General features: G+C 37.9%; 1 protein-coding gene across 10 annotated transcripts in view; it reads left to right on the top strand.

The window, feature by feature from the left end:
- Window positions 1-376: 376 nt before the first annotated feature.
- The window catches only part of kif21a (kinesin family member 21A), a 38,210-nt gene continuing 24,267 nt past the window's right edge, over window positions 377-14,319 (top strand). For all 10 annotated transcript variants that reach the window (XM_083547331.1, XM_083547327.1, XM_083547335.1 and 7 more), the window contains exons 1-3: window positions 377-900; window positions 11,134-11,356; window positions 13,992-14,174. In XM_083547331.1, the coding sequence (XP_083403457.1) occupies window positions 857-900; window positions 11,134-11,356; window positions 13,992-14,174 (450 nt within the window). In that variant the 5' untranslated portion in view covers window positions 377-856. The remainder of the gene's footprint in view (window positions 901-11,133; window positions 11,357-13,991; window positions 14,175-14,319) is intronic.

The raw sequence follows: 14,319 nt of genomic DNA, 5'->3' as shown, positions 1-14,319 counted from the left end.
GTGAATGGGGGGATCAGAACCTTTTATACCGCTATCATAAAACTAGGTGTGTGTGTTTTTACTTGCATTAAATGCATGTTGCTCCAAAAGAAAGTAATGCATAATACTAATTCATTTCAATTATAAAAGTACAAGTAATGTACTCTAAAGGTACAACAGTACTGTCTAAGATCCTATTATGTACTATAGATGTTCCTCCTTATTCCAAACTGGAGTGACTTCTGCATTTTCACAATTTTACAAACAGATGATGTATATGCAAGGAAGTATTGTAGATTAACAGTTCTACCTGATATACAGGCAGGTGACACAAAGGAAAAGGTGTAAAGAGTGTGTCCTTTAGTTAGAAAGCTCACAGCAAAACCAGTGCAATGTCATTCTAATTGATGGTCTAAATCTGACTCGAATTATACATCAGTCCCCAGCATAACGGTAGCCAACCTTTCCTTTCAGAACGTATGTATGCATGTGTGTATGCATGCGTGTATGTAAGTATGCATGTATGAAATGTAGCACAAATTCTAGTTATAACGTCACCGCGGCGGAGCCGGTGTAGTGGGCGGGGTTTGGTGACGCATTGCGGCTCGGAGTCGAGGCACGGTCGCGCGCGTGAGTCTGGGGACGACGCGGCTCTGACGAGACCCCTGTTCATGATCATATCAACATGCATCATTCCAAGAGCGACATTTCCTCTGCGACTGCGTTTTAGTCATAGCCTGTAAACATGGCAGAGGAGAGACGGAGGTGAGCTCCGGACAGCAATCGCTGCACTAATCGCCTGCGGTGGTGAATCAGATCAGATTGATCTTCTTGTGGATCTGTTGGGGATCGATAAGGCTCCGGGAAACAGTGGACCATGAACCCCGGACAGGACGAGAGTTCAGTTCGCGTCGCTCTGAGGTATGACATTGCATGCGATCTTAGTCATTTGCGCTGTGAAAATGGATTAATAACCTGCGCGCATCTAGGTCCTGTCTGTGAGCGCGCGTGGAGCCGCCCGGTAACCGGGCCTGGCACTTCTTAAAGGGCTGCTGCAACGCCTGGTGATAAAGCGCCTCGGCCATCAGCATTGTGCACAACGTTTTACAGCGTGTTTGCAGCCTGCACGCTTTGCACGTCATGCAAAAAGTGCAGGTGACGTTAGACTTTACGTGTTATATGCTTGCAGAGGGCACAGTGTCGCGTGCCACTGCCCTGTGATGCACACAAGCACGCATCTATGGATCATCGTGTTTCTGTCTGTAGGTACAGGCAGGTGCATGGTCAGGGATTTCCACTTTAAATATAAGGCTTGAAACGACAGAAGGTTGAGCGACAGTTAGTCGATGAAAGAGCAGCTTTGTGGACCGAATCCTCTTTTACCACCCACACAAGTCACTAGGATGAGCTGCTGTAGGCCTTCAAGAACATTTTGTGTGCCCTGAAAAGCTGGTTAGCTTTTTGTACATGTCCTTCAGTGGTTTGCATTGCAGTATGATGTATGAGTAGTTTATAAACAAAAACAAATCTTTTTCAATGTTTGTTGACTCCATGAAAGAAGTATAAAATTTTGTTGACTCATCCTGGACTAGTCTTATGTTTACAATGTCTTTCATTGTGCCTATGAATCCTGTCACCAAGGGTAGGTCTTGCTCTATAGCTGCCATTAAACTTTATTTAGTTAGCTATATACAAATACATTTCGATTGAAATGCCCCCACTATGTGAGTACGACCCAAAAATCTCCACTGCTCAGTCATATTAAATATGGAATTGTTAGTCATTCTGGATAAGAGGGTCTACCAAATGGACATGGGTTGGAGAAGAATGGGCATGAAAACCCAAGGGGTGAGACAATTGAATGATAATTAAGGATAGTTGCAGAATGATTGGCTTCACAGCCTTTTCTATAATTACTAATGTATTCTTTATATCTCACATTTGTGTAAAATAAATTTGAATAATAGACACTTTTAATTTCTCTTACAAAGGTTTATTGTAAATTTGGCATGCGGCCACTTTTTACCACCCATGTGGCCATTTTCCTGTTTGCTGATATTGCTCAGTCATAGCTATACAATGCACATAGAAGAACAAGGATGAGCTATTTCTGAGCCCCAGAATTCGAGATTTGTTCAAAATACAAAGTGAACACCGTGTACAGCCAACACAACCAGAGTTGTCATAAAACAGATTATTCTCCCCAAGTATATGGATTTACTTTACAGTGTATTGTGCCAGATGTTCTCCTTTAAGATCATGATCTAGTTTTGGGACTAATTTCATATTCTAACATTTAGATAAGTAATTTAAGACTTTTTAATATTCAAAAAAAAATAATATGTCTGAATCTTTAGGCAAAAATATGAAAATTTATTAATTATGTTGTTTACATGTTATTGAGAATATGGGAAGGTGTATAGAAGTGTGTGTGTATATGTGTGTGTATATATATAAAGTATAATAATTTTTACTTCCAAGGTCTTAAAATGAATCCCTTTGTCATACATAATGCAGAATTCTTCATTGAATGTCATTTCTAATTATGTATATTTTTTTCAGATTAAAATATTTAAAAAAAAATGTATACAAATATTTATAGCCATGTGAATGGGTGTGTGTGTGGGTGTGTGTGTGGGTGTGTGTGAGCTGATGAACGCAAATTGTGTTTCAAGCTTTTGAACAGGCTCAGCATCACGTAATACAAATTTCACAAAAGTGTATTGAAACTCTGAAGCTATTTTCAAATAACAAATGAGATTATCAATATGTATAAATTAAACTAAGAAGACTAAGAACATCTCTGAGTTCATATATTATGAAAAAATGGGCTCATACACTTTCATATTATGAAAGTAACTGGGCTCACACACACCCAGTTACTTACTGCTGGACTGTTTCTACATTGGCAGAGTCATTATACATGTTTGCCTTTACTCTTTCTTTTTTTCCCAGTGTCCTGTCTTGCTTTACAGAGAGTACCTTATTATACGCTTGAAAAAGCTGTCATAACATAATTGATCACAGTAGCAAAAGCATAACAGGTCGCACATATTACATTTTCTTTGTCCCTCTTTTAGTCTCTTTCCACACTGAAAACATAAAATACACCAGTCATGTTTAAAGTATAAATGGGTGTTCGGGAGTGACTCATTAAGATGTTTGATTATGGGTTTTGTTGAAGAACTTGATGAACCAGCTCTTTTATAGTTGACAGCTTTATTAAAAAAAAAAACACACTACCACTACAGGTAGGTTAGTGTAAGGTATATAAGAAATCTGCATTGCTGGTCAGGTCAGTTTGGTTTTATTGTGTCTAGTCAGAGGACAGGTGTGTGTGACAGTGCACTGATCTCCATAGTGACACGGCTGAGGCACTGAGTGAGTCAGCATCTCGGAGGCAGCACTAATGTCCTTGGCTCTGTGAAATCAGTTGTGAATAGATCACGTAATGAAACTGGCAGAATGGCCACGTCTCCTCTCATCCTCTAGTCTGTCCTAGAGAAAAACAGATCAGGTCACACGTGCGCTGTCATCCTTTTTTATTGCTGCATGTTAGGATGAAGTGCACCTTCCATGTAAATAAAACTAATTTACATTTACAATTTACAAATATCAAAATATTTGTATGCAGTCTTTTTTACCTACATGTATATTGTGCTTCATACAGTTAAATATGTAGAGTTTTTTGGTTTTTAGAAAGAAATTAAGAGATGGAGCTGGAGGTAGCAGAGCTGAAGATGTTGAGGTTTTTGTTGGGAGTGATGAGGATGGACAGGATTAGAAATGAGTTTATTAGAGGGACAGCGCATGTAGGACGTTTTGGGGACAAAGTGAGGGAGAAGCGATTTGAGATGGTTTGGACATGAGCAGAGGAGGGACATGGGGTATATATCAGTAGGAAAATGCTGAGGATGGAGCCACCAGGAACGAGGAAAAGAGTAAGGCCAAGGAGGAGGTTTATGGATGTGGTGAGGGAAGACATGCAGGTAGTTGGTTTGAAAGAGGCAGATGTAGAGGACAGGGGGGTATGGAGACAGATGATCCGCTGTGGCGACACCTAATTGGAGAAGCCGAAAGCAGAAGAAGAAGAAGAACAGTTTTTGCCCTATTCCAAATACATAACTCGTGTTGATCTAAGGGTTTGAGCAGTTGTATGTAGAAATAAGATTGATTTTCATGTCTGTTGAAACATTTTCTCTCATGTTGTTTTCATTCAGATCTTGTTAGGGGTCACCAGAGAAGGTTATTGTTTCACATGTTTGATTTGGCCAGATTCCTGTTTTGATGCAGCCCTCCCTTTTTTTAATTCAAGGTTTGGACCGGCACTAAGAGTCCACAGGCTTGTGCGACACCTTAGTGACTGGACTAGTTTCGTATCTGGGAATTGATCCTGGGCCTAAGCAGTGCTCCTTATTTGCTAGACTACCAAGGATTCTGTAACTCCAAGTCTATTTTGCTTGTTATTTTATCAGTCATAGCATTGCAATAAATATTGTTCACTTAGCACAACATTGCTGGTTTGCCTGGATGCTACTAAAAGAATCAAATGTCCATGAAGAGTCTGGAATTCATTCCTGCATTCTTCAGCATTCATCTCACTGCAAAGCCTGCATTTAAATGGATGAAACCCCAAAATAAACTCCAACCACTGAAAGGCTACAGTAGACTTCAACTGATCTAGCCTGATCTCTCCTTCCCTCCTCTCTCTCTCTCTCTCTCTCTCTCTCTCTCTCTCTCTCTCTCTCTCTCTCTCTCTCTCTCTCTCTTCATCCTAAGAGTGTCAGTGTGGACTCTTTTGACCACATGTGCAGTTTCATTCCTAGTTCTGACACAGATTTGAGGCTGATTCTTCACTGTAACATTCCTGAAAGGCAGCTTTTATATGCAGAATAGGTTGGCAATAATGATATAGTTGCTTCCATGTGTTTACCACACCCAAACACATCACATCTGTTTTGAAGCCTTTGCTTATTTCATGCCTATCCATACTGAATGCTCTTCTTATGCATGTTGTTGATTAGTGTGTCTCAGTCTCTTTAAAACATGTTATATATTGGTGTGTGCACAGTGAACTAGGTGCACTTAATAGAAACTATTTACACTGTATCTACACTGCCACACACACACCCGACATACCTGCTTGTCACCATTCATTCCCAACCTATATTTAACCATTCCACTGATCATTTCACACATCTAAATCACACTGTTAACACACACTCAAGTCATGCTACATTCTCATGAGTAATACTGCGCATAATCCATTAAATTATGATCTAATTTTTCACAAACAATTCTTAGCTGTCAGGACATTTTCACAGTTGGCTGTTACAGGAAAAAAAACTGTTTTGTTGATCAGACAAGAGAAATCATGTTCAAAGTTAAAATGTATTCAGGCATTAGCTTTAGGTGATGATACATATTTTGTTCCAGTATGCAATTTTTCCAGTATCTCAAGTGACCTAGTACATATGAAAAGATTAGATGCTAGCAATTAGCCCAATTAAACTTGTGTTTTTAGCACAGCTATGAGAAGCGATATGTTATTACAGTACTTGTAATAAACAATTAAACTATTACTGACTGAATCATTCCTAATAAAATAATTTTTGTATTATATTTGTTTTGGAAATTGACACTGAAGTTTTAAATAGCTTTCACTTTAGATTACCAATGTAAATGATATCAGATGGCAGGCAGCATGATAATAGCTAGATAGCTATACTTGATCAATGCTTAATAATAAAAGTCCTTAAAGAAAAAAGTTTTTTTTTTAATGTTTCATTTATGCTGACAGCAATGGATAAAGGGATTTTTAAATGTCAATATGCATTACACTGGAACTTATTAAAGTGCTGATTAATAGTTTGGCTTATTTGCCAAAGTGCTTAATTTAAAGCTTGAAAGTAAATTAGCTTTAGAGTTACAGTTCTAATATATGGACAAAATATATGACTGCGTCTTAGCTTTTATTTTTGCTATAGCATCTAAGGTTTTATTTAAAAATTTGGTTGTCACCTGTTTATAGACATAAAACAGCCTGGTATCTTTAGTTCCTGTCACTGCTGGTTTATTGCAGATGTCATACCCAGAAGTCATTGTGTTTTTTCAGGCATGTTGAAGTCATGTTTACTCTGACATTAGAGCACTTCTGTCACCAGGTCAAGGTTTTGCTCCTGACTGTTTAGGAAGTTCATCACTTCCTTACTGAACTGAGCTACTGATAATGGTTTAGCACTTTCTTTCATTTTATTTCACTTCATTTGAATTCAGAAGCGAAATAATATAGCCTCTTGGCTTTTGAGGTTGAGTGTTCAAGTGTATGTCCTTTCATAGTGAAACATAACTTTATTTTGGACTAACCTAGATTAGTTTTTTCTGTTGTTTTAGATATCATACCTCTTAAAGGATTATTATGCTATTATCATTTTATTAACATTATGAATTGAGGTAAATTAATATATACAAGTTACCCTTATTATATATAGTATATAAAAATTTGTACATACCCTTTGTAGTATTTTAGTTAATAATAATTATTACAAAAGTGAGATTTTAGTGGTAGACTAACATGTGCCATACATCCACATCTACTGGTGTGTCTGCGTCTGGTTGCTGATACTTTACTCTTCATACTGCTAAAAGGCACAGTGAACCTAGGTAAAACTCTTAACCTTTAACCCTAGGAAGCGAAGAGGAATATAAAATAAGCCTGGCATGCTGCAAGGGAGGAAAAAAAACAACCTCTAGTTGTTTTTTACTTAAATGTACATATAAAGAAAAAGTACCATGAACAACCACCAAAATGTTTTAGAGCTTCTTTGGTCTGTTAACATAAATTTATCATCCGCTTATAATGATTTACTGTTTGCAGTGTGTGTGTGTGTGTGTGTGTGTGTGTGTGTGTGTGTGTGTGTGTGTGTGTGTGTGTGTTAACCTCTCACCTCCAAACTGCAGTTTTCTCTTAAAGAGCTGTGCAATAACAGTACTTTTGGTTTGTAATTTGTACCTTCTGTTGCGCAATAATAGGGTTTCTGTTCATACTTTCCTTTACTTTGAAGTAAATGATTTTTGACTGCAAACTTGGCTGCCTTTGCTCACTCCTTAGGGAGGACCTGTTTACCTGTCAAACAATCATGAATTAAAGGAAACACCAGAGCATTGTCCCTTTTTTTTTGGCAAAGCTGACTTTTTTCATCAGATTAAATATACAGACGACCTTCTCAAAGAATGCAAAGTGCTTGTCTGGAGGCTACAGCTTGCTCTTTTAGTCTAAGGCCTTATCTATCTATAAGCCTTATGCTTGCTTTTGAAATGTCTTTTCTTCAGACATTTGTGCTTGCTTTTGCAGTAATCCAGCTCACCATGCACAGAGTTGAGCTTATCTTCACTTTACCTGGCTTTGTCCTTCAAATTCTGTCCTGGAAGCTCTTGATTTCCAGACACCAGATTGCCCTCACATGCACTCCTAGTACAGTCATCATGGACAGAAGAAAGCTTTAATCGCCAGCTAAGGGAATAGTGAACAAGAAGTCTATTTGAGGCGGCTCCGGTGCTGCCCAGGCCATTTTCGGTCTGACCTGCTCTCTGTTTATTCTCGTGTTTTCCACAGTACATTTGCGTCGGCCCAGTATCTGTTTACACCCGATATATCCCATACTGCATTTAGGCAGACTAAATTCCATGGACTTCAGTAACCTGCACTGGGAGTCTTATGGCCTGATTGACCTACTGGTCTTCACAGAATTAAGCTGGACTTCATCATCATTGTCATTATACTGAATCACAAAAGCTTCCCTCTTAAATGTTTAGTTAAATGTTTAGCTTTAATCCCTGTAGCTCCACTACTCCTCTGGCCTATATTGAGTATAATGGTACAATGTTTTTTTCACCTCTTCGGTACAACATGCCTATTTAGAATACAGTATTTTATGAAAGTAGCCACTTAGATATCGTTGTATGAGAAAGTTTCACTGCTAAATATTGAATAGGTGTGATGGACAAACCATGTGGCTGAAATCTGTGTTCCATCATCATCATCATCATCCAGTTTGTTGACAGTAGTTATACATATATAGATTTTGGTTCTTTTCTAGGATGAAAGGTTTCAAGGAACAGAAATCAACTTCTACTACTCCTTTTTTTCTTCTTATATTGCTCGGATCAGTTGAACATTATTGTTGTTAAACCAAAGGCTGGGAGGACAAATCTGTTTAACCTTAGACTGGTGCATGCCGAAATATTACACACTCACTTTATTTGTACATCAGATAGACTGACTTGAAGAATCTTACAAATGCAACATAATCTTAGCAAAAATATTTTAGAAGTGTTGTAGAAGACGACCTTGACCATTAGTTAAGTTTCCACACTATTCATCCTGTTGAATGGGTTTTTTATGGTAACGTTTTGCTAGAGTTTTTGTGTTTTTTGTGTCATAAAATTATGTTAACTATAATATATGCGACCAACTGATATGTATTATTGTTTTTGAATGAAATCTAAACATACATTAATCACAGGCAAGTGAAGGCGCTACTTCTCTCAAGCAAGAAAATCAAGTCAAGACAAAAGATAATTAAACTAGTTAGGGGGGATTGAAGGGGTGTGGCTCTGAAAGGTTCAATTAAAAACACCTTCATAATTGTCAATCATTCCAGATTCGTACTTCGTTTGGCTTTTTATTGAGGGAACAGATACTGCTCGTAATGCAGTTTTTTTTTACCAGTTTCTGCATACTAAAACAAGAATAATAACATAAAAATGTAAAAAAAAATGCTTTAGCAGGTCTGATGACAATCATTTTGTAAGCAAACAAGTCTGTGTTAATGTACATTATCGTTTAAGCACAAAATATAACTAACTACTCATACTTAAACATACCTGCAAACCACAGAACAATTTTTAAAAATCAGATGTAAAATTGTAGACCCAAATGCAGCACAGAAATAGGTTGTATTTTATTCCTTGTTATAGGTCGGTCTAAATTTTCACAAATAAGCTTACAGTGGCTAAAAGGATTGGGCTGTACAGTTGCTTGTCGTACATAATACACAACCCAAGAGTGAACATGTAATTTATTTTTAATCATACACTTTGTGTGAAAGATATTGACAGGTCTGTTAAATTCTACATGTAGAGTGTAGAGTGATTGTACCTCAGCAGAAATGATGGGAGCATATCCTCCACTTGCCTGGCAGTTTTTAATGATTTATGCCAAGCTGGGTGAGAGCAGCACAGGGAAAACAATGACAGGTTGGGACCTGTCTGCTACAGATGTATAGTAGAAATGAGAGTCCTGAACACCGTTCCAGCAATTTCGCTTAAAATTTTATTCATGATCAACATAGTATGTAATTCTGCTGTAGATCAGCAATTATGACTCTGCATGACTGGGTTTTGATTATTGGTTTCACAGTAATTATACAGGTCACAAAGGCAAACCTGCTCATAGATGTGGTCTTAAGTTGAGCATTTTTTTGGCATCATTGATACTAATGTAGTGAATGCTCACCATGAAGGTTCAGTTCTTGGCAAAGGTTCAGTTCTTGGCTCTCTCTCTCTCTCTCTCTCTCTCTCTCTCTCTCTCTCTCTCTCTCTCTCTCTCTCTTACACACACATACACTCATGCAACATAAGCACTTATGGGCAACTGTATTAGCTGGATTTAGAAATTTGCACAGCAGGTACATATACAATTACGTTTAGAACCTCTTTTTATATAAATAAAATACACACTGTGCAGAATGATTAAAAGCAAAACAAATCCATATTGTCAAACCTTGTTAGATTAGACATTATAGAAAGAGACCCAGTGTTGTTATAATTTAAATATAAATAGACATACTGTATTTTGCCCACTAAAAAGTATAATTAATAAAATATGAAATTAAAAAGTTTGAAAGCAACTTGTTGGTTAACATGAAACAGTCAAAGACTGCTGACCTCTATATTCTGCCTTGTTGCATTTTTCCCTTCCAAGATCTTATTCACCCACCACACACCTACATCTCTCTTTCCACCCTTGACTCTTTCCATCGTTTCTTTCCAGTGTCCGGTGCATGGTTGTCCCAGTGTCCAGATCCAGTATCATGTACAGACACAATGGCAGCTCTGTGCTGCCCTCAGTGTTTTGTCCTCTGCAGTCCAGCCTGTACAAAAGAGCTCTTATGCACACAGACAGCACCAAAGCACGCTGTCAGGTGCCCCCCCCCCCCCACACACACACACACACACACACACACACCCCCCACACACCTCATTACCCCTTCTTCCCTCACCCATGCACATACACACACACACACACACAACCTGCAGAGCCTTCTCTCATTCCTCTTAGTATACGCACTGTGCAAAACCTGATAAATGCTTCATTATTCACTAGGAATGTTTGTGTTTATGCACAATTATATATACATGGTGCACATCAGCATTGGTTATTTTGACTTGGTATTTAATATTTTGACTATCAAAAATAAAAATAATTGTTAGATCAAATTGTCCAAATGACCAAATTAGAGCAATATTGAAAAAGAAACTCATTATCTAAGATGTCTGTGGGCCTTCAGGCACCTGTTAACTGCATATGTTTAAAAATGAACAAATTAAAAGAAAAGAGGCTTTTGGTATTTGGTAAAGGATTTTGGTACCTTCAAATGGGAAGAGAATTATGTAAAAAGGGAAATGTCTGTTCAATTAATTCTCAATCAACATGTATATTTACATTTGTTGTTGTGCTGAAAAAAATAATGTGTCTTTGTTAAATGGACTGTAAAGAGATAAAGGATTATATATAATTATTACTTAAAAGGATACTGCACACACATAAACACAGTAGCAGTCTTAATTAATAATATGGCCAGGATCAAGTACAAGTTGTTGTTTTATTACTTTTGCCTTCTCCAGTGTGTTATCAAAAATACATTTCAGCTGTTGGGTTGCCAGAGAGCTTGACTGTGTTCCAGACACTTCATAATCACAAAGGGAGCTGCTAATTAGGTTGTTAATTTTAGCCATCATAAAATTGAAGTTATTATCACCATCTTTATGGTGTTTTAGCAGGAAAAAACCTAATTGTACATGCATACGCAGAAGTGTTATAGCACAGTTGATTTATATTTACTCCTTTCTGTTTCTTTCTTTTTTCCTCAGGATCCGTCCCCAGCTGGCACGGGAGAAAATAGAGGGATGTCACATCTGTACATTTGTGACCCCTGGTGAGCCCCAGGTAATTCTGGGAAAGGACAAGGCCTTCACATTCGACCATGTGTTTGACATAAACACAGATCAGGAGACTATCTACGCAAACTGCACTGAGAAGTTGATAGAGGGCTGCCTTGAAGGCTATAATGCCACTATATTTGCCTATGGACAGGTATGTGTGGTTTTATTTCTGTTAACTCTATACAATGTATGTGCTTTATCTATACACTATAGAAAAATCACATACTGAGAAGGATTTTAGCTTTTGGTGTTAAAGCATACATACTTCAAAAACAATTCTACTTCAGTATGAAAGCCATAGGTGGCAGACATTTCTGAACCAAAGTTAATTGGGGGAAATTATGTCAGTTTTGACACTTATGTTAAAAGTAACCAACCATGTTTAGTTAATAGGGGGAATTTCAGTTTTGGGCTAAATGTGGTGTTCTAGTTCTTGCCTGTATGATTGATTGAATGATTGATTGATTGATTGATTGATTGATTGATTGACAGACAGACAGACAGACAGACAGACAGACAGACAGACAGACAGACAGACAGACAGATTCTGGCTTTCGGTTGAGAGATTTAGCTGTATTTTATCAGTATAATCAACTTCATCATTAACTGATGGTATGGTTGCAATTAATTTGCTGTTTGGGACTCTTATTTGTAGTTTTATATTTATTAGTAATCAAAAATCTTTTTGTTTTTTTATGGTATTTTATGTTTACAATGTTTGTGTGGATTATGAACCAAAAATAGTCATAAATATGCAGAAGCATAATCTGGACTTTAACCATTATGTTAAATCACTTCCCCTAAACTGCAGTTTATAGCAGACTTAATACATGGTGCAGTTTCTGAGCCATTTCTCACCCTGAACTATAATATATTTCCGGACTATTCCGCACCCATATATAAGCCGCACCCACTGAATTTGACCAAAGATTTTTATTTTGAACATAAATAAGCCGCACCTGTCTATAAGTCTATACTTCCTTTATTGTGAAACTAATGAACTTTACACAGGCTTTAATGAAAGACAGTGACTGTTACACGGCTTGTATCTAAACAGTAGCCTACCAAGAAAGTCATTGTTCACTGTCTTCCTCCTTCCTTTCACAACTATTTCTCTCAGGAGTTTTTCTTTTGGCATCATCGTGCGTTTAAAAATCACCATCGGTGAAGTTTTTCTCCCGATGCCGTGCAGCTCAGAACACAGGTGAAGTGCGTTTTTTCATGCCCCGTTGTTTTCAGTTTTCAGTTTTTTCAATGATTCTCCTTTCCTGTAGACAGTCTGAGTGAGCGGCAGGTCAAACTTTAGAGGAACCTCATCCATATTTATGATGTGGTTATGGACGATTCAGTGGGAGCGCGATTTAATATAAAGAGTTTCATTGGTTCACCTGATCCCGTTCGGCAATTTCATTGGTCTAATGTTATGGGGCTCAGTTTTTTGTCTTGAAGGTTGTGAAACCGGGAAAAACCCAGGAAAAATCCATCAATTAGCTGCTTCGTTGTTTAAGCCACGGGGTTCAAATCGCGGGAAAAAATTAGCGGCTTATAGTCCGGAAAATCCAGTACATGATAAATGCATGCATGTGTCTATAACCTAAAGGTCAATATGTTGACAAAACCACAAAGAGAAAATAAACAATGAGAGCTCCAGTGTGAACTAAGGGGGTGGGTATTACACAACGCAAACAGATACTTAATGCCATCTACTTAGCATACAGTGCACAGTTGGGATACATTTTATATCTGAAATACCAACACTCAATGTTTACAAATTACAGCCAAAGACAACCTTGTGAGATAGCAAACCTGAAACTAGGCTAATCATCAGTACTAAAACAGATAACTCATACAATTTATACAATACAGTAAACTACCAACAGGTCACTGATGTACTGTCAGGTCAATATAGCTTTTTCAATATTTTTTTTTTTTTCATCAATAACAGCTTAGGCTGAAATGTGCTGAAGAAAAAACTGGAGACTAAAATCTAAGGAGACATTGGGAAGGCCATATGATTTCAGGAGCCTATAATAAAGACATACAATTTCAACTTCTCTTTCTCCCTCTCTGTCTCTCTCTCTCTCTCTCTCTCTTCCTCTTAATCTCTCTCTGTCTGTCTCTCTCCACTTGAATTCTGACTTCCCCTGGCTCTTTTCATGGCCATGACAGCTGAGCGCCATTAAATGGCTCTTTTAGAGAGGCTTTTATCAGATAAGCTCTCTCCTTTTCTTAAGGAATGGACAGCAATTATTATTTTAAATTACATGAATATTTGAAGCTTTCATGACTCAATGCTAATGCGCATACGTTTTAGCTGTTCAGGTCTTTCACATTCTGATTTTAATCCTGGTGTATCCACAGTGCCTGTAATGAAGCAGTCGATCAGATAGCAGTTTCCATTCACTCACATATTATTCGCTCTGTCACTTAACATTCATTCACTCACTGATTCCACTGAATCATTCACTTACTTACTCACCCTCTCATACACACCACTCATGCACACATTCACTCGCTCACACTCGCTCATCATTCTCATTTACTTACCCATCACTCGCTCATTCACTCTCCACGCTTTGACTCACTCAATAACTCGTTCATTTGCTCGCTCTCTGACTCACTTACCACTTATTTACTCACTCACTCACTAATTCTATTATCTCTTTATTAGGAACAGTGAATTTTTTCAAAAAAAAAAAAAGAGAAACGTGACTAAATCGAAACGTAGCTTGTGTGAATGAAATCACAGCCTGGAAGGTGCATTAAATAGAGTGTTGTTTTTGCAGACTGGTTCGGGAAAGACGTACACGATGGGCACTGGTTTCGACGTAAGCATATCGGAAGATGAGCTGGGCATCATCCCTCGAGCAGTCAGTCACCTTTTCAAAGGCATTGAGCAGAGACAACAGGCTGCAACAGAGCAAGGACGCCCAGTACCTGAGTTCAAGATTAATGCCCAGTTCCTGGAGGTATTTCTCTCACTAAGAATGTCATTTTTGTTTTGCTTGTTGGGCTTCACCAGTCTAAACTGTGACTAGCTGGTGGCTCTTTGCTTTCCAGTTTACAGGTTCAAACCCATACCCATCTGATCTGATCAGAAGTACCAGGGCCAAA

Source organism: Silurus aristotelis (assembly GCF_946808225.1).
Source record: "Silurus aristotelis genome assembly, chromosome: 7".
Taxonomy (NCBI): domain Eukaryota; kingdom Metazoa; phylum Chordata; class Actinopteri; order Siluriformes; family Siluridae; genus Silurus; species Silurus aristotelis.
The sequence above is the reverse complement of the archived record's forward strand: the minus strand, read 5'-3'. Positions and strand labels throughout refer to the sequence as shown.